At 34.5% G+C, this 23529-nt stretch overlaps 1 protein-coding gene across 3 annotated transcripts in view; it reads left to right on the forward strand.

Moving 5' to 3' along the window:
• The window catches only part of LOC128667049 (H-2 class I histocompatibility antigen, Q9 alpha chain), a 614967-nt gene that overhangs the window by 302290 nt on the left and 289148 nt on the right, over positions 1–23529 (forward strand). For 2 of the 3 annotated variants that reach the window (XM_053721926.1, XM_053721929.1), the window contains exon 1: positions 4901–5036. The exons of the other annotated variant lie outside the window; for it this stretch is intronic. In XM_053721926.1, the coding sequence (XP_053577901.1) occupies positions 4985–5036 (52 nt within the window). In that variant the 5' untranslated portion in view covers positions 4901–4984. Of the gene's footprint in view, positions 1–4900; positions 5037–23529 lie in introns of those variants that run through there. 3 annotated transcript variants of the gene reach the window in all.

Raw genomic sequence — 23529 nt, forward strand, 5'->3', positions numbered from 1 at the left:
TGTACAACATATATACACATCGTGTGGTACTTTGCTTATCGTACCGTACAACATATATATATATATATATATACATTGTGTGGTACTTTTCTTATCGTACTGTACAACATATATATACATCGTGTGGTACTTTGCTTATTGTACTGTACAACATATATATACATCGTGAGGTACTTTGCTTATCGTACCGTACAACATATATATACATTGTGTGGTACTTTGCTTATCGTACTGTACAACATATATATACATCGTGAGGTACTTTGCTTATCGTACCGTACAACATATATATACATTGTGTGGTACTTTGCTTATCGTACTGTACAACATATATATACATCGTGAGGTACTTTGCTTATCGTACTGTACAACATATATATACATCGTGAGGTACTTTGCTTATCGTACTGTACAACATATATATACATCCTGTGGTACTTTGCTTATCGTACTGTACAACATATATATACACATCGTGAGGTACTTTGCTTATCGTACTGTACAACATATATATACATCGTGTGGTACTTTGCTTATCGTACTGTACAATATATATATACATTGTGTGGTACTTTGCTTATCGTACCGTACAACATATATATACATCGTGTGGTACTTTGCTTATCGTACTGTACAACATATATATACATCGTGAGGTACTTTGCTTATCGTACTGTACAACATATATATACATCGTGTGGTACTTTGCTTATTGTACCGTACAACGTTTGTATATACAAACATATAGAGATATATAAAGTAGGTTTGTATATATAAACATACAGAGATATATAAAGTAGGTTTGTATATACAAACATAAAGAGATATATAAAGTAGGTTTGTATATACAAACATATAGAGATATATAAAGTAGGTTTGTATATACAAACATATAGAGATATATAAAGTAGGTTTGTATATACAAACATATAGAGATATATAAAGTAGGTTTGTATATACAAACATATAGAGCAGGGGTTTCCAAACTTGGTCCTTCAGAGGTTTTGGAACTACATTTCCCATGATGCTCAGCCAGCATTTTATCTAGCTGAGCATCATGGGAAATGCAGTTCCAAAACCCCTGGAGAGCCAAGTTTGGAAACCCCTGATATAGAGAGATATACAAAGTAGGTTTGTGTATACAAACATATAGAGAGATATATAAAGTAGGTTTGTATATACAAACATATAGAGAGATATATAAAGTAGGTTTGTGTATACAAACATATAGAGATATATAAAGTAGGTTTGTATATACAAACATATAGATATATATAAAGCAGGTTTGTATATACAAACATATAGAGATATATAAAGTAGGTTTGTATATACAAACATATAGAGATATATAAAGTAGGTTTGTATATACAAACATATAGAGATATATAAAGTAGGTTTGTGTATACAAACATATAGAGATATATAAAGTAGGTTTGTATATACAAACATATAGAGATATATAAAGTAGGTTTGTGTATACAAACATATAGAGATATATAAAGTAGGTTTGTATAGACAAACATATAGAGATATATAAAGTAGGTTTGTATAGACAAACATATAGAGATATATAAAGTAGGTTTGTATATACAAACATATAGAGATATATAAAGTAGGTTTGTATATACAAACATATAGAGATATATAAAGTAGGTTTGTATATACAAACATATAGAGATATATAAAGTAGGTTTGTCTATACAAACATATAGAGTTATATAAAGTAGGTTTGTCTATACAAACATATAGAGATATATAAAGTAGGTTTGTATATACAAACATATAGAGATATATAAAGTAGGTTTGTATATACAAACATATAGAGATATATAAAGTAGGTTTGTATATACAAACATATAGAGATATATACAGTAGGTTTGTATATACAAACATATAGAGATATATAAAGTAGGTTTGTATATACAAACATATAGATATATATAAAGTAGGTTTGTATATACAAACATATAGAGATATATAAAGTAGGTTTGTGTATACAAACATATAGAGATATATAAAGTAGGTTTGTATAGACAAACGTATAGAGATATATAAAGTAGGTTTGTATATACAAACATATAGAGATATATAAAGTAGGTTTGTATATACAAACATATAGAGATATATAAAGTAGGTTTGTATATACAAACATATAGAGATATATAAAGTAGGTTTGTATATACAAACATATAGAGATATATAAAGTAGGTTTGTATAGACAAACATATAGAGATATATAAAGTAGGTTTGTATATACAAACATATAGAGATATATTAAGTAGGTTTGTATATACAAACATATAGAGATATATTAAGTAGGTTTGTATATACAAACATATAGATATATATAAAGTAGGTTTGTATATACAAACATATAGAGATATATAAAGTAGGTTTGTATACACAAACATATAGAGATATATAAAGTAGGTTTGTATATAGAAACATATAGAGATATATTAAGTAGGTTTGTATATACAAACATAGAGATGTATAAAGTAGGTTTGTATATACAAACATATAGATATATATAAAGTAGGTTTGTATATACAAACATATAGAGATATATAAAGTAGGTTTGTATATACAAACGTATAGAGATATATAAAGTAGGTTTGTATATACAAACATATAGAGATATATAAAGTAGGTTTGTATATATATATACAAACATAGAGATATATAAAGTAGGTTTGTATATACAAACATATAGAGATATATAAAGTAGGTTTGTATATACAAACATATAGAGATATATAAAGTAGGTTTGTATATACAAACGTATAGAGATATATAAAGTAGGTTTGTATATACAAACATATAGAGATATATAAAGTAGGTTTGTATATATATATATACAAACATAGAGATATATAAAGTAGGTTTGTATATACAAACATATAGAGATATATAAAGTAGGTTTGTATATACAAACATATAGAGATATATAAAGTAGGTTTGTATATATATATATACAAACATAGAGATATATAAAGTAGGTTTGTATATACAAACATATAGAGATATATAAAGTAGGTTTGTATAGACAAACATATAGAGATATATAAAGTAGGTTTGTATAGACAAACATATAGAGATATATAAAGTAGGTTTGTATATACAAACATATAGAGATATATAAAGTAGGTTTGTATATACAAACATATAGAGATATATAAAGTAGGTTTGTATATACAAACATATAGAGATATATAAAGTAGGTTTGTCTATACAAACATATAGAGTTATATAAAGTAGGTTTGTCTATACAAACATATAGAGATATATAAAGTAGGTTTGTATATACAAACATATAGAGATATATAAAGTAGGTTTGTATATACAAACATATAGAGATATATAAAGTAGGTTTGTATATACAAACATATAGAGATATATACAGTAGGTTTGTATATACAAACATATAGAGATATATAAAGTAGGTTTGTATATACAAACATATAGATATATATAAAGTAGGTTTGTATATACAAACATATAGAGATATATAAAGTAGGTTTGTGTATACAAACATATAGAGATATATAAAGTAGGTTTGTATAGACAAACGTATAGAGATATATAAAGTAGGTTTGTATATACAAACATATAGAGATATATAAAGTAGGTTTGTATATACAAACATATAGAGATATATAAAGTAGGTTTGTATATACAAACATATAGAGATATATAAAGTAGGTTTGTATATACAAACATATAGAGATATATAAAGTAGGTTTGTATAGACAAACATATAGAGATATATAAAGTAGGTTTGTATATACAAACATATAGAGATATATTAAGTAGGTTTGTATATACAAACATATAGAGATATATTAAGTAGGTTTGTATATACAAACATATAGATATATATAAAGTAGGTTTGTATATACAAACATATAGAGATATATAAAGTAGGTTTGTATACACAAACATATAGAGATATATAAAGTAGGTTTGTATATAGAAACATATAGAGATATATTAAGTAGGTTTGTATATACAAACATAGAGATGTATAAAGTAGGTTTGTATATACAAACATATAGATATATATAAAGTAGGTTTGTATATACAAACATATAGATATATATAAAGTAGGTTTGTATATACAAACATATAGAGATATATAAAGTAGGTTTGTATATACAAACATATAGAGATATATAAAGTAGGTTTGTATATACAAACGTATAGAGATATATAAAGTAGGTTTGTATATACAAACATATAGAGATATATAAAGTAGGTTTGTATATATATATACAAACATAGAGATATATAAAGTAGGTTTGTATATACAAACATATAGAGATATATAAAGTAGGTTTGTATATACAAACATATAGAGATATATAAAGTAGGTTTGTATATACAAACGTATAGAGATATATAAAGTAGGTTTGTATATACAAACATATAGAGATATATAAAGTAGGTTTGTATATATATATATACAAACATAGAGATATATAAAGTAGGTTTGTATATACAAACATATAGAGATATATAAAGTAGGTTTGTATATACAAACATATAGAGATATATAAAGTAGGTTTGTATATATATATATACAAACATAGAGATATATAAAGTAGGTTTGTATATACAAACATATAGAGATATATAAAGTAGGTTTGTATATACAAACATATAGAGATATATAAAGTAGGTTTGTATATACAAACATACAGAGATATATAAAGGGTATAAAATAACATGGTGGTTTCTCTCACTCTTGGCTTTTGAAAAGTGCAAACTTTTCTACTGTTTTCTGCCTGGTATCTAGTGACCTGCCTCTTGTAAATGTTTTTATTGGCTAGAGGCTAAAACACTATCCAATCAGCACAGATCAGCTCCACCCTCTGTGTAAAGTGCAAGGAATTCAGTTTTTTTCTGACTTGTGACTGTCTATCTGCAGCTTCTGAGCATGGAGTCTTGTTGCTGACTTTATCATATAAATATCTGCAGAAAGATCATGTGTCACCTCCTCCTACTACTCATTCTGGGGTTATCTGGGGCTTACTGTGGTGAGTACATGAGGAGAGGGTCACTGTGCTGTGTTATGTATAGAGTGCAAGCTCTGCAGGTCAGGACCTCTCCTGCCTTATGGTGTCAGTCACTGCTTATTGTCACTGTGAGATCTATATTATCCCTGTATGATAAGTCTGTGTGAGTATGTGAGGAGAGGGTCACTGTGCTATGTTATGTATAGAGTGTAAGCTCTGCAGGTCAGGGCCTCTCCTGCCTTATGGTGTCAGTCACTGCTTATTGTCACTGTGAGATCTATATTATCCCTGTATGATAAGTCTGTGTGAGTACATGAGGAGAGGGTCACTGTGCTATGTTATGTATAGAGTGCAAGCTCTGCAGGTCAGGACCTCTCCTGCCTTATGGTGTCAGTCACTGCTTATTGTCACTGTGAGATCTATATTATCCCTGTATGATAAGTCTGTGTGAGTATGTGAGGAGAGGGTCACTGTGCTATGTTATGTATGTATAGAGTGTAAGCTCTGCAGGTCAGGGTCTCTCCTGCCTTATGGTGTCAGTCACTTGCTGCTTATTGTCACTGTGAGATCTATAGTATCCCTGTATGATAAGTCTGTGTGAGTATGTGAGGAGAGGGTCACTGTGCTATGTTATGTATAGAGTGTAAGCTCTGCAGGTCAGGGCCTCTCCTGCCTTATGGTGTCAGTCACTGCTGCTTATTGTCACTGTGAGATCTATATTATCCCTGTATGATAAGTCTGTGTGAGTATGTGAGGAGAGGGTCACTGTGCTATGTTATGTATAGAGTGTAAGCTCTGCAGATCAGGGTCTCTCCTGCCTTATGGTGTCAGTCACTTGCTGCTTATTGTCACTGTGAGATCTATAGTATCCCTGTATGATAAGTCTGTGTGAGTATGTGAGGAGAGGGTCACTGTGCTATGTTATGTATAGAGTGTAAGCTCTGCAGGTCAGGGCCTCTCCTGCCTTATGGTGTCAGTCACTGCTTATTGTCACTGTGAGATCTATATTATCCCTGTATGATAAGTCTGTGTGAGTATGTGAGGAGAGGGTCACTGTGCTATGTTATGTATAGAGTGTAAGCTCTGCAGGTCAGGGCCTCTCCTGCCTTATGGTGTCAGTCACTGCTTATTGTCACTGTGAGATCTATATTATGCCTGTATGATAAGTCTGTGTGAGTATATGAGGAGAGGGTCACTGTGCTATGTTATGTATAGAGTGTAAGCTCTGCAGGTCAGGGCCTCTCCTGCCTTATGGTGTCAGTCACTGCTTATTGTCACTGTGAGATCTATATTATCCCTGTATGATAAGTCTGTGTGAGTATGTGAGGAGAGGGTCACTGTGCTATGTTATGTATAGAGTGTAAGCTCTGCAGGTCAGGACCTCTCCTGCCTTATGGTGTCAGTCACTTGCTGCTTATTGTCACTGTGAGATCTATATTATCCCTGTATGATAAGTCTGTGTGAGTATGTGAGGAGAGGGTCACTGTGCTGTGTTATGTATAGAGTGTAAGCTCTGCAGGTCAGGGCCTCTCCTGCCTTATGGTGTCAGTCACTGCTTATTGTCACTGTGAGATCTATATTATCCCTGTATGATAAGTCTGTGTGAGTATGTGAGGAGAGAGTCACTGTGCTATGTTATGTTTGTATAGAGTGTAAGCTCTGCAGGTCAGGGTCTCTCCTGCCTTATGGTGTCAGTCACTGCTTATTGTCACTGTGAGATCTATATTATCCCTGTATGATAAGTCTGTGTGAGTGTGTGAGGAGAGGGTTACTGTGCTATGTTATGTATGTATAGAGTGTAAGCTCTGCAGGTCAGGGCCTCTCCTGCCTTATGGTGTCAGTCACTGCTTATTGTAACTGTGAGATCTATATTATCCCTGTATGATAAGTCTGTGTGAGTATGTGAGGAGAGGGTCACTGTGCTATATTATGTATAGAGTGTAAGCTCTGCAGGTCAGAGCCTCTCCTGCCTTATGGTGTCAGTCACTGTTATTGTCACTATGAGATCTATATTATCCCTGTATGATAAGTCTGTGTGAGTATGTGAGGAGAGGGTCACTGTGCTATGTTATGTATGTATAGAGTGTAAGCTCTGCAGGTCAGGGTCTCTCATGTCTTATGGTGTCCGTCACTGCTTATTGTCACTGTGAGATCTATATTATCCCTGTATGATAAGTCTGTGTGAGTATGTGAGGAGAGGGTCACTGTGCTATGTTATGTATAGAGTGTAAGCTCTGCAGGTCAGGACCTCTCCTGCCTTATGGTGTCAGTCCCTTGCTGCGTATTCTGTTTTTGAGCTCAGTACAATATTTAGTAATTCTGGGTACTGTTTGCTATAGGAGTATCTGATTATGTTGCCGTAAAGAGACAATCTAATGAAAACCTTTTCATCCTCTAATACTTACAGGTTACTATTGCTGATGTTAATACTTTTCTGCTGGCCAATAGTGATTACAGTGACTGCAAGTTAACACCATTCTGCAATGTTTTAGTTTTGTACTCACTAAATATTGACACAGATCAAGCCAAAGATAGCTGAGAAATTATAAATTGCGCTGAGTTTACATTATTACGTTTAGTTTGTCGTAAGAGGTCGTTAATGGACTTACGTTTTCAGGTTCCTTAATTATACCTAAACGGATAAAATGCCTTTTTATGACTAGTTTTACATATGGAAATCATTATTAATGATGTAAAACACAAATGTAATAAAATCATATGAATATTTACCCCCTTCACCCAATGCAACATATATATGCGTCGTGTGGTACTTTGCTTATCGTACTGTACAACATATATACACATCGTGTGGTACTTTGCTTATCGTACCGTACAACATATATATATATATATACATTGTGTGGTACTTTTCTTATCGTACTGTACAACATATATATACATCGTGTGGTACTTTGCTTATTGTACTGTACAACATATATATACATCGTGAGGTACTTTGCTTATCGTACCGTACAACATATATATACATTGTGTGGTACTTTGCTTATCGTACTGTACAACATATATATACATCGTGAGGCACTTTGCTTATCGTACCGTACAACATATATATACATTGTGTGGTACTTTGCTTATCGTACTGTACAACATATATATACATCGTGAGGTACTTTGCTTATCGTACTGTACAACATATATATACATCGTGAGGTACTTTGCTTATCGTACTGTACAACATATATATACATCCTGTGGTACTTTGCTTATCGTACTGTACAACATATATATATACACATCGTGAGGTACTTTGCTTATCGTACTGTACAACATATATATACATCGTGTGGTACTTTGCTTATCGTACTGTACAATATATATATATATACATTGTGTGGTACTTTGCTTATCATACCGTACAACATATATATACATCGTGTGGTACTTTGCTTATCGTACTGTACAACATATATATACATTGTGTGGTACTTTGCTTATCGTACTGTACAACATATATATACATTGAGTTTACTTTGCTTATCGTACCGTACAACATATATATACATCGTGTGGTACTTTGCTTATCGTACTGTACAACATATATATACATTGTGTGGTACTTTGCTTATCGTACTGTACAACATATATATACATTGTGAGGTACTTTGCTTATCGTACTGTACAACATATATATACATCGTGAGGTACTTTGCTTATCGTACTGTACAACATATATATACATCGTGTGGTACTTTGCTTATTGTACCGTACAACATATATATATATATATACATAGTGTGGTACTTTGCTTATCGTACTGTACAACATATATATACATTGTGTGGTACTTTGCTTATCGTACTGTTCAACATATATATACATTGTGAGGTACTTTGCTTATCATACTGTACAACATATATATACATTGTGTGGTACTTTGCTTATCATACTGTACAACATATATATACATCGTGTGGTACTTTGCTTATCGTACTGCACAACATATATATACACATCGTGAGGTACTTTGCTTATCGTACTGTACAACATATATATACATCGTGTGGTACTTTGCTTATCGTACTGTACAACATATATATACATCGTGTGGTACTTTGCTTATCGTACTGTACAACATATATATACATCGTGTGGTACTTTGCTTATCGTACTGTACAACATATATATACATTATGAGGTACTTTGCTTATCGTACTGTACAACATATATATACATCGTGTGGTACTTTGCTTATCGTACTGTACAACATATATATACATCGTGAGGTACTTTTCTTTTCGTACTGTACAACATATATATACATTGTGTGGTACTTTGCTTATCGTACTGTACAACATATATATATACATTGTGAGGTACTTTGCTTATCGTACTGTACAACATATATATACATCGTGTGGTACTTTGCTTATCGTACTGTACAACATATATACACATTGTGTGGTACTTTGCTTATCGTACTGTACAACATATATACACATTGTGTGGTACTTTGCTTATCGTACAGTACAACATATATATACATTGTGTGGTACTTTGCTTATCGTACTGTACAACATATATACACATCGTGAGGTACTTTGCTTATCGTACTGTACAACATATATACACATTGTGTGGTACTTTGCTTATCGTACTGTACAACATATATACGCATCGTGAGGTACTTTGCTTATCGTAATGTACAACATATATATACATTGTGTGGTACTTTGCTTATCGTACTGTACAACATATATACACATCGTGTGGTACTTTGCTTATCGTACTGTACAACATATATACACATTCTGTGGTACTTTGCTTATCGTAATGTACAACATATATATACATCGTGAGGTACTTTGCTTATCATATTGTACAACATAAATATACATTGTGAGGTACTTTGCTTATCGTACTATACAACATATATATACATCGTGTGGTGCTTTTCTTATCGTACCGTACAACATATATATACATTGTGTGGTACTTTGCTTATCGTACTGTACAACATATATATATATATACATCGTGTGGTACTTTGCTTATTGTACTGTACAACATATATATATATACATCGTGAGGTACTTTGCTTATCGTACCGTACAACATATATACACATCGTGTGGTACTTTGCTTATCGTACTGTACAACATATATATACATCGTGTGGTACTTTGCTTATTGTACTGTACAACATATATATACATCGTGAGGTACTTTGCTTATCGTACTGTACAACCCCCAAGGCAGAACATACAGTGATGTGAGATGTCATCGCAGAAAATGCAGCATGTCTGCAGAAAGAACAAGATACATGCAGGAGCTGTTAGCGATTTTAACTTTTCAGCGCTGCTCCACATTAGGCTGCTCTCTTCAAACAGAGCTGTGCTCTGGCTGCACTGTCTGTGTTTTCCTGATCAAAGTTCATCCAGAGCAAAGTGCTGTTTTAAGTGAACAGTGAAATATGCAGTAGCGCTGCAAAATAGTGCATTGATTGACTGGCTCTCAGAGATTGTTTCAAACCCATCCCCTAGCCTTTAACTGTCTGCAAAGCTGTTTTTTTCTGAATGTAAGATGTTTGTATGAGCAATGCACCCTTTTAATTACTACTTCTATGTTAGACTATGTCTGCAGCTAATTTACAATGACATTTTCAACTACTGCACTATATTATAAAACTTTAAATATTGCTTTATTCTCCATTTAACTAATATGTTGCAATTAAACTGGTGCTTTAGTGTAACTGCCTAATTTAAAATTAAATTTGATTTAAAAATGACCTGCAGAAAATTTCACGAAAAAAATCTCAGCGCAGAAAGTGAAAAAAAGTTCTGCCTCTGGGTGTACAACATATATATACATTGTGAGGTACTTTGCTTATCGTACCGTACAACATATATACACATCGTGTGGTACTTTGCTTATCGTACTGTACAACATATATATACATTGTGAGGTACTTTGCTTATCGTACTGTTCAACATATATATACATTGTGTGGTACTTTGCTTATCGTACTGTACAACATATATATACATTGTGAGGTACTTTGCTTATCGTACCGTACAACATATATACACATCGTGTGGTACTTTGCTTATCGTACTGTACAACATATATATACATTGTGAGGTACTTTGCTTATCGTACCGTACAACATATATACACATCGTGTGGTACTTTGCTTATCGTACTGTACAACATATATATACATTGTGTGGTACTTTGCTTATCGTACTGTACAACATATATATACATTGTGTGGTACTTTGCTTATCGTACTGTACAACATATATATACATTGTGTGGTACTTTGCTTATCATACTGTACAACATATATATACATTGTGTGGTACTTTGCTTATTGTACTGTACAACATATATATACATCGTGTGGTACTTTGCTTATCGTACTGCACAACATATATATACATCGTGTGGTACTTTGCTTATCGTACTGTACAACATATATATACATCGTGTGGTACTTTGCTTATTGTACTGTACAACATATATATACATCGTGAGGTACTTTGCTTATTGTACTGTACAACATATATATACATTGTGAGGTACTTTGCTTATAGTACTGTACAACATATATATACATCGTGTGGTACTTTGCTTATCGTACTGTACAACATATATATACATCGTGAGGTACTTTGCTTATCGTACCGTACAACATATATATACATTGTGTGGTACTTTGCTTATCGTACTGTACAACATATATATATATCGTGTGGTACTTTGCTTATTGTACTGTACAACATATATACACATCGTGAGGTACTTTGCTTATCGTACCGCACAACATATATATTCATTGGAGCTACAGGAAGCTCCAGCAGTTTCGGCTGTTAAAGGGACATTAAACCCAATTTTTTTCTTTCATGACTCAGATGTAGAATACCATTTTAAACAACTTTCTAATTTACTTCTATTATCTATTTTGCTTCATTCTCTTGATATTCTTTCCTGAAAAGCATATCTAGATAGGCTCAGTAGCTTCTGATTGGTGGCTGCACTTAGATGCCTCATGTGATTGGCTCACCTATGTGTATTGCTATTTCTTTAACAAAAGATATCTAAAGAATGAAGCAAATTAGATAATAGAAGTAAATAGGAATGTTGTTTAAAAATGTATTTTCTATCTGAATCATGAAAGAAAATGTTGTGGTTTAATGTCCCTTTAAGTTACAGCCAAGAGCTGGATCTCCTGAGCCCCAGGCATTTGCCTTCATATGGAACCGGAGTACGATTGATGCTCCGGTTCCATATGAAGGCAAATGCCTGATTGTTACAGACAGTGGCACTGTGTGTCACCGTCTGTAACGATCATTGTGGGAGGCAGGTGGGTGGCACAGCTTGGGAAGGGGGTGGGAATGGAAGGTACAAGGAGGGGCCCTACACTACAGAAATGCGTGAGGGAGGGAGAGGAAGGGATCATTAGAGATCAGGCCTATGTGGCCAAATAAATATAAAGGAGGAGGGAGACCCCTACACTATGGCACAGTGGGTATGAAGGGTAAGGGGCATACACAATCTAAATAAATATAGGGGGAGATGATCACTCCTTGGAAAAAAATATAAATTATGGGCTCAACAAACTCAGGAGTCTGGGAGCCACTGGCTCCTAGAATTTTACCCCTGGCTCCTAACTTTTTGGGTTATTCTCCATATATCTATATACAAATCCAACTGTCTGGCTCCTAAAACATATGTCTTGCTCCTAAATATTCTTACTAGCTCCTAATTTTTAAACAGATTTGTCAAGCACTTATTATTGTTTTATATTTTTGGGCAGGGGGCGTATAGAAACATAATGAACCAGTAATAGTGGTTCCTTGTCATGTGATCACAGCAATAGGTTATTGCAGTGATTTCATGGGCTAAAATGTTACAAAAATAAAAAACTAGTTTTTATGACTAGTTTTACATATGGAAATCATTATTAATGATGTAAAACACAAATGTAATAAAATCATATGAATATTTACCCCCTTCACCCAATGCAACATATATATGCGTCGTGTGGTACTTTGCTTATCGTACTGTACAACATATATACACATCGTGTGGTACTTTGCTTATCGTACCGTACAACATATATATACATTGTGTGGTACTTTGCTTATCGTACTGTACAACATATATATACATCGTGTGGTACTTTGCTTATTGTACTGTACAACATATATATACATCGTGAGGTACTTTGCTTATCGTACCGTACAACATATATATACATTGTGTGGTACTTTGCTTATCGTACTGTACAACATATATATACATCGTGAGGCACTTTGCTTATCGTACCGTACAACATATATATACATTGTGTGGTACTTTGCTTATCGTACTGTACAACATATATATACATCGTGAGGTACTTTGCTTATCGTACTGTACAACATATATATACATCGTGAGGTACTTTGCTTATCGTACTGTACAACATATATATACATCCTGTGGTACTTTGCTTATCGTACTGTACAACATATATATATACACATCGTGAGGTACTTTGCTTATCGTACTGTACAACATATATATACATCGTGTGGTACTTTGCTTATCGTACTGTACAATATATATATATATATACATTGTGTGGTACTTTGCTTATCATACCGTACAACATATATATACATCGTGTGGTACTTTGCTTATCGTACTGTACAACATATATATACATCGTGTGGTACTTTGCTTATCGTACTGTACAACATATATATACATTGAGTTTACTTTGCTTATCGTACCGTACAACATATATATACATCGTGTGGTACTTTGCTTATCGTACTGTACAACATATATATACATTGTGTGGTACTTTGCTTATCGTACTGTACAACATATATATACATTGTGAGGTACTTTGCTTATCGTACTGTACAACATATATATACATCGTGAGGTACTTTGCTTATCGTACTGTACAACATATATATACATCGTGTGGTACTTTGCTTATTGTACCGTACAACATATATATATATATATATATACATAGTGTGGTACTTTGCTTATCGTACTGTACAACATATATATACATCGTGTGGTACTTTGCTTATCGTACTGTTCAACATATATATACATTGTGAGGTACTTTGCTTATCATACTGTACAACATATATATACATTGTGTGGTACTTTGCTTATCATACTGTACAACATATATATACATCGTGTGGTACTTTGCTTATCGTACTGCACAACATATATATACACATCGTGAGGTACTTTGCTTATCGTACTGTACAACATATATATACATCGTGTGGTACTTTGCTTATCGTACTGTACAACATATATATACATCGTGTGGTACTTTGCTTATCGTACTGTACAACATATATATACATCGTGTGGTACTTTGCTTATCGTACTGTACAACATATATATACATTATGAGGTACTTTGCTTATCGTACTGTACAACATATATATACATCGTGTGGTACTTTGCTTATCGTACTGTACAACATATATATACATCGTGAGGTACTTTTCTTTTCGTACTGTACAACATATATATACATTGTGTGGTACTTTGCTTATCGTACTGTACAACATATATATATATACATTGTGAGGTACTTTGCTTATCGTACTGTACAACATATATATACATCGTGTGGTACTTTGCTTATCGTACTGTACAACATATATACACATTGTGTGGTACTTTGCTTATCGTACTGTACAACATATATACACATTGTGTGGTACTTTGCTTATCGTACAGTACAACATATATATACATTGTGTGGTACTTTGCTTATCGTACTGTACAACATATATACACATCGTGAGGTACTTTGCTTATCGTACTTTACAACATATATACACATTGTGTGGTACTTTGCTTATCGTACTGTACAACATATATACGCATCGTGAGGTACTTTGCTTATCGTAATGTACAACATATATATACATTGTGTGGTACTTTGCTTATCGTACTGTACAACATATATACACATCGTGTGGTACTTTGCTTATCGTACTGTACAACATATATACACATTCTGTGGTACTTTGCTTATCGTAATGTACAACATATATATACATCGTGAGGTACTTTGCTTATCATATTGTACAACATAAATATACATTGTGAGGTACTTTGCTTATCGTACTATACAACATATATATACATCGTGTGGTGCTTTTCTTATCGTACCGTACAACATATATATACATTGTGTGGTACTTTGCTTATCGTACTGTACAACATATATATATATATACATCGTGTGGTACTTTGCTTATTGTACTGTACAACATATATATATATACATCGTGAGGTACTTTGCTTATCGTACCGTACAACATATATACACATCGTGTGGTACTTTGCTTATCGTACTGTACAACATATATATACATCGTGTGGTACTTTGCTTATTGTACTGTACAACATATATATACATCGTGAGGTACTTTGCTTATCGTACTGTACAACCCCCAAGGCAGAACATACAGTGATGTGAGATGTCATCGCAGAAAATGCAGCATGTCTGCAGAAAGAACAAGATACATGCAGGAGCTGTTAGCGATTTTAACTTTTCAGCGCTGCTCCACATTAGGCTGCTCTCTTCAAACAGAGCTGTGCTCTGGCTGCACTGTCTGTGTTTTCCTGATCAAAGTTCATCCAGAGCAAAGTGCTGTTTTAAGTGAACAGTGAAATATGCAGTAGCGCTGCAAAATAGTGCATTGATTGACTGGCTCTCAGAGATTGTTTCAAACCCATCCCCTAGCCTTTAACTGTCTGCAAAGCTGTTTTTTTCTGAATGTAAGATGTTTGTATGAGCAATGCACCCTTTTAATTACTACTTCTATGTTAGACTATGTCTGCAGCTAATTTACAATGACATTTTCAACTACTGCACTATATTATAAAACTTTAAATATTGCTTTATTCTCCATTTAACTAATATGTTGCAATTAAACTGGTGCTTTAGTGTAACTGCCTAATTTAAAATTAAATTTGATTTAAAAATGACCTGCAGAAAATTTCACGAAAAAAATCTCAGCGCAGAAAGTGAAAAAAAGTTCTGCCTCTGGGTGTACAACATATATATACATTGATCCTGATTTCATAGAAAAATGGAATTCCATTTTGGATTCATGTTCTTTTGCCCTAATTGAGCTACTGGTGACATATAAAGAAAAACAAAGATCAGCTTTAATTACAGAGATTAAGGATACACAGATATTACTAAAGAAATATCAACATGACCCAGATTTTAAGAAATATGACAAACAATTTGAACTAAAAATGAATACGTTTAAAAGGGAACTCTGGCAATTCAAATCTAGAAAGATGACACGTGACAAAAGGGACTATGACTCTAATCAAGTGTATAGATGGACACAAGAAGATACACTAAGAAAGGGATATAAAAGAAATAACAAAAATAAGAACAAACAAATGAATGGTAAAGGAAATAAAAAGGGGAAGAGTGTCACATTCTCTGATACTGAATATGAATGTGACTCCTCTGACGGTGATGTCAATGAAGTAGAAGAAGCGGCAGCAGCAGTCTTCCAAGAAATTGATGTCCAATATTATAGCGAGAATTCTACTCAGTCAAAAAACGGACAGGAATTGGCCACACAGGAAGTAAGAAAAAAACAACACACAGAGGCTGTCGAGGAGGCGGCAAAAGAGCCAAGGGAAATACAGAAGAAGAAAAAAATGAGATCTGTATATACAACCAGGTCTCAGAAGGAGAGGAAGAAATATGCATAAATGACAAAAATGTTGTTAATTTATCCTCTGTAAATTTAACCACTGCACAAATAGATTTGTTGTCTAAAGGTCTCAACTTTGTGCCTTCCAATCACTTCAATGTTTTTGAAACCATCTTAGACGTTAACAGATTTGCCAGAAAAATCACATTACAAAAGCATTTTTACAGGAAGGATGGGAATGCAGAAAGTGAACCTGATTTAACTAAAGAGTATGATGCAGCAATTTACAATGTAGGTTCTATATCTGATCTTAACTTTTCTGAAATTAACACCTTGAGAGATTTAGATCAACTCTTACAAGAAGGAGAGGACACTAAAGATGATAATTTACAAGAGAGGGACATATCTTTAAAACATATTAAAAACAAAAGCACATTCTATCCTTTTAAGACACGTTCAAAAGTGATTGATATTTTTCAAAAAACGGTAGAGATCAAATTACGTGATCTAGATAAACAAGTGACAGATAAAGGTAATAGAAAATGTAACAATCTAACATATAAAGAGAAATCAGCTCTCAGGGAGCTTACACAGAATGACAACATTGTAATTAGGCCATCTGACAAGGGCGGCAATGTGGTCGTTCTTAACAGAACTGACTATATTGCAGAGGCCAAGAGGCAGCTAAGTCAAAAAGATGTTTACCTAAAATTGACACAAAATCCTACTAACAAGTTTCAGAGGGAAATTGGGATTATTATTAAATATGCCCGTAGTAATAACATTATTACTCAATCTGTGGAAGAAAAATTGTTAATATCTAATCCAGTAACTCCCATTTTCCATCATTTCCCCAAATTACATAAAAATTCTTTATCTCCTCCAGGCAGACCCATTATTGCCGGCATAGGGTCCCTGAACGAAGCACTCTCTGAACTTGTTGACACTTTCTTACAACCTCTAGTATGTCAACTTCCTAGCTATATACAAGACACCACTTCTTTTATTAAAAAAATTGCTAACATTGAATGGAAACCAAACTATAGGTTAATGGTTGTTGATGTGACATCTCTTTACACGTCTATTGAGCATTCAAGGGGCCTTATGGCTATCGAATTTTTTATTAATTCATCATGTAACTTTGAAGAAGCAACTAAGGTTTTCTTGCTGAATGCAATTGAATACTTGCTTACCCACAACTTTTTCATGTTTCAGACTGATTATTATCTCCAGAGACGTGGGACTGCTATGGGGGCTAAATTTGCCCCCTCCTATGCCAACCTATTCATGGGTTGGTGGGAGCTGTCCCACGTCTTTGGAGATAGTAATCCATTCAAGGGAGCGATTATCCAGTATTGTCGCTACATAGACGATCTGTTTTTCATCTTAGAATGTGACACAACTGAGGCGGATAGCTTTTGCAATTACCTCAACTGTAATCAACTAGGTATAGAGTTCACAGGTACTCACAGCAATGAAAGTGTGAACTTCTTGGATCTCACTGTTCAAGGCGGTGAGACTGGATCTACTATCCAGACTAAAATGTACAGAAAGGAAACTGCAGGTAACACACTGTTAAAATTTGAATCATGTCATCCCAGGCATGTGTTAAGAGGCATACCCAAAGGGGAATATATTCGCATTAAAAGGAACTGCACCAGTGAAAAAGAATATCACAAGCAGGCCAGTGAAGCCACTCAAAGATTCAAACAGCGAGGTTATCATGAGGGCCTATTATTAAAAGCTAAAGCAAGTGTCGATCAAATCCCAAGAACTGAGTTGCTTCAATATAAACACAACAAGTCAAAGACTAAAAAGAATGAAAATAATAAGATTAAATTCATAACTACCTTTAGTGTAGAATATAACAAAATATGTACAATCATTAAAGACTCTCTTCCTATTCTGTATTCAGACCCTACCATCAGAGAGATTTTAAAGTCTGGATGTGACTTCATTCCTAAAAGAGCTAAAACTTTATCTAATCATTTATCCCCCTCTGATATCAAACCCAAGATAAATAGATGCTGGCTTAAACAAAGACAGGGATGCTTTAAGTGCAGACGACACATCTGCAAAACTTGTAACTTTATATATGAGGGTGATAAATTTGTTTCAAGCACAACTAACATAGAGTATGACATCAGATACTTCATTAACTGTGCAACTACACACGTAGTCTATCTTCTCACATGTGATATTTGTAATATCCAATATACAGGAAAAACCAAGAGATCCCTCAAAGACAGATTTCTGCAACATCTTAGGTCAGTTGAGGATGAAGATAGTGATACCCCCATATCAAGACACTTTAAACTAATTCACAACTCAGATGTATCATCGTTAAGAATACAGGGTATTGACCATATTACCAAGTGGAGAAGAGGTGGAAATAGAGAGTCATTACTCAATAAAAAGGAAATTTATTGGATGTTTAAATTACAGACTAGTGAACCAGAAGGGCTAAATATTAGACGTGACCTAGATGTATTTATCTAATATATGTCTATCTAAAGTCTGATCAAATAACTTATATGTCACAGTAATGGCATGACTCCTATATTTCTCTTTGGCATTGTGATCTTCTTTTTTGTTACATAACCAACACATATATTAAGTCTAAATCTACATGAAAAATGTGTTTGGATCCATTCAATTGTAATAGTCGGTATCCTAATAGTTTATTAGTTTGGCAATTTCAGGAAATTTAGTTTACATTATATATAGCAAGTCTTAAAATTAATGGTCAGATTATTTCCTGTCATGTATTTCTAATATTATCCCTTTGTACTCTCTTTTTATGTTTATTCTTAGCTACTGGTATTATAATTAAAGTAGCCCGTCTTGTGGATATAGGTATTCAATCAGGTTTCAAGTATGTAAATTTCTGGTAATTAGCTTAGTCATAAATAGGTGAGTGAGCTGATCCTCAGGTAAGCAGTGATCAAGTGCGCAAACGCACGAAACATGTCTGCGTGAGGATCAGCTCATCAACCTGATTGTTGGAGTCACTGCTGGCTCTCTGCTGGACAACACTATTTTGTCCTTCTTTTAAGTCTTTTTTGGAATAAAAGTTGTTTTTACTTTTTACTACGTGCCTGGAGTGCCTTTCTTTCTTCAAGAATATTTCAAGCTTGAGCGCAACTTCTCTCCTTGGATCAGTGTACTCGGCTTTGCCTGTGGCGTGTGTGGCAGACACGCCTGAAGTTTGCAGCCTATCGCTTGGATTCATTTAGGGGGTGTGTCCCCCGCCCACTCTCCTGTGTGCCGGGTCATCCTTTCTCATCGAACGCTCAGGAGGAGCGCACCTAACAGTGATTATCCTGGAACTGTATATACATTGTGAGGTACTTTGCTTATCGTACCGTACAACATATATACACATCGTGTGGTACTTTGCTTATCGTACTGTACAACATATATATACATTGTGAGGTACTTTGCTTATCGTACTGTTCAACATATATATACATTGTGTGGTACTTTGCTTATCGTACTGTACAACATATATACACATTCTGTGGTACTTTGCTTATCGTAATGTACAACATATATATACATCGTGAGGTACTTTGCTTATCATATTGTACAACATAAATATACATTGTGAGGTACTTTGCTTATCGTACTATACAACATATATATACATCGTGTGGTGCTTTTCTTATCGTACCGTACAACATATATATACATTGTGTGGTACTTTGCTTATCGTACTGTACAAAATATATATATATATACATCGTGTGGTACTTTGCTTATTGTACTGTACAACATATATATATATACATCGTGAGGTACTTTGCTTATCGTACCGTACAACATATATACACATCGTGTGGTACTTTGCTTATCGTACTGTACAACATATATATACATCGTGTGGTACTTTGCTTATTGTACTGTACAACATATATATACATCGTGAGGTACTTTGCTTATCGTACTGTACAACCCCCAAGGCAGAACATACAGTGATGTGAGATGTCATCGCAGAAAATGCAGCATGTCTGCAGAAAGAACAAGATACATGCAGGAGCTGTTAGCGATTTTAACTTTTCAGCGCTGCTCCACATTAGGCTGCTCTCTTCAAACAGAGCTGTGCTCTGGCTGCACTGTCTGTGTTTTCCTGATCAAAGTTCATCCAGAGCAAAGTGCTGTTTTAAGTGAACAGTGAAATATGCAGTAGCGCTGCAAAATAGTGCATTGATTGACTGGCTCTCAGAGATTGTTTCAAACCCATCCCCTAGCCTTTAACTGTCTGCAAAGCTGTTTTCTCTTGTTAAGTGTATCCAGTCCACGGATCATCCATTACTTATGGGATATATTCTCCTTCCCAACAGGAAGCTGCAAGAGTCCACCCACAGCAAAGCTGCTATATAGCTCCTCCCCTAACTGCCATTACCAGTCATTCTCTTGCAAGTCTCAACATAGATAGGAGGTCGTGAGAGTCTGTGGTTTTTTATACTTAGTTTATTTCTTCAATCAAAAGTTTGTTATTTTTAAATGGCACCGGAGTGTGCTGTTTATCTCAGGCAGTATTTGGAAGAAGAATCTGCCTGCGTTTTTTCTATGATCTTAGCAGACGTAACTAAGATCCAGTTGCTGTTCTCACACATTCTGAGGAGTAAGGTACTTCAGAGGGGGAATGGCGTGCAGGTTTTCCTGCAAATAAGGTATGTGCAGTAAAATATTTTTCTAAGGAATGGAATTGACTAAGAAAATACTGCTGATACCGAAGTAATGTAAGTACAGCCTTTAAATGCAGTGAAAGCGACTGGTACCAGGCTGATTGATAGAGATATATGCTAAGGTATGTGCAGTAATATATTTTTCTAAGGAATGGAATTGACTAAGAAAATACTGCTGATACCGAAGTAATGTAAGTAAAGCCTTAAATGCAGTGATAGCGACTGGATCAGGCTTATTAATAGACATACATACTCTTATAAGAATGTGTTTTAAAACGTTTGCTGGCATGTTTAATCGTTTTTTAACATATGTTTGGTGATAAAACTTATTGGGGCCTAATTTTTCCACATGGCTGGCTTAAATTTTGCATAGAAACAGTTATAGGGAAGGTAATCCACAGCTCAGCTGTGGCAGTTTTGTTGTGTCTGTTTAAAAAAATGTCGTTTTTTTTTTTTTTTATTATCTGTTTTTTGCATTAAGGGGTTAATCATCCATTTGCAAGTGGGTGCAATGCTCTGTTAACTTATTACATGTACTGTAAAAATTTCGTTTGATTTACTGCCTTTTTTCACTGTTTTTCAAATTTTGACAAAATTTGTTTCTCTTAAAGGCACAGTAACGTTTGTTATATTTGCTTGTTAACTTGATTTAAAGTGTTTTCCAAGCTTACTAGTCTCTTTATTAGTTCTAACATGTCTAACATAGAGGAGGCTCTGTGTTTATTATGTTTAAAGCCATGGTGGAACCCCATTTTAGAATGTGTACCAGATGTACTGATTTCATGTTAAACAATAAAGATCATTTTTTGTATTTAAAAACATTATCACCAGAGGATTCTGTCGAGGGGGAAGTTATGCCGACTAACTCTCCCCACGTGTCAGACCCTTTGACTCACGCTTTAGGGACTCACGCTCAAATGGCGCCAAGTACATCAAGGGCACCCATAGCGTTTATTTTACCAGAGGATTCTGTCGAGGGGGAAGTTATGCTGACTAACTCTCCCCACGTGTCAGACCCTTTGACTCCCGCTCCAGGGACTCACGCTCAAATGGCGCCAAGTATATCAATGGCGCCCATAGCGTTTATTTTACAAGACATGGCAAAGGTTGTGTATAATACACTGGCAGCAGTATTAGTCAGACTACCTGAAATTAAAGGAAAGCAAAACAGCTCTGGGGGTAGATACAGAGCATACAGACGCTTTAAGAACCATGTCTGATACTACCTCACAATATGCTTAGTCTGTGGGTGATATTTGTGACTCAGGGAAGATGATTTAACCTGATTCTGATATTTCTACATTTAAAATTTATGCTTGAGAACCTCCACTTGTTGCTCAGGGAGGCTTTAGCTGCTCTGAATGAATGTGTACAATCGCAGTGCCAGAGAAATTGTGTAGACTGGATAAATAATATGCAGTGCCGGTGTGTACTTATGTTTTTCCAATACCTAAAGAGGTTTACTAAAATTTTTCATAAGGAATGGGATAGACCAGGTGTGCCGTTCTCTTCCCCTCCTATTTTTTAGAAGAATGTTTTCTAATAGTTGCCACCACACGGGACTTATGGCAGACAGTTCCTAAGGTGGAGAGAAGAGTTTCTACTCTAGCTAAGCGTACCACTACCTCTGGCGAGGACTGTTGTGCTTTTTTAGATCCAATGGATAAAAAATGTTTATTCAACAAGGTTTTATCCTGCAGCCCCTTGCACGCATTGCTCCTGTCACTGCTGCTGCGGCGTTCTGGTTTGAGTCTCTTGATGAGGCTTTACAGGCTCCATTGGATGAATATATTTGACAAGCTTAGAGCACTTAAGCTAGCCAATTCCTTTGTTTTCTGATGCCTTTGTTCCTTTGACTAGACTAACGGCTAAGAATTCTGTTTTTTACTATACTGGCGCGCAGAGCGCTATGGCTTATATCATGGTCAGCTGTCGTGACTTTAATAAATAAGCTACTTAACTTCCCTTCAAGGGGCAGACCCTATTCAGGCCTAGTTTGAAGGAGATTATTACTTATATCACTGGAGGAAAAGATCATGCCCTTCCTCAGGACAGGTCCAAATCAAGGGACAAAAAAGGCCTAATTTTCGTGCCTTTCGAAAATTCAAGGCAGGTGTGGCATCAACTTCCTCTAAGGCAAAATAA

Source organism: Bombina bombina, chromosome 7 (assembly GCF_027579735.1).
Source record: "Bombina bombina isolate aBomBom1 chromosome 7, aBomBom1.pri, whole genome shotgun sequence".
NCBI classification, from domain to species: Eukaryota; Metazoa; Chordata; class Amphibia; order Anura; family Bombinatoridae; genus Bombina; species Bombina bombina.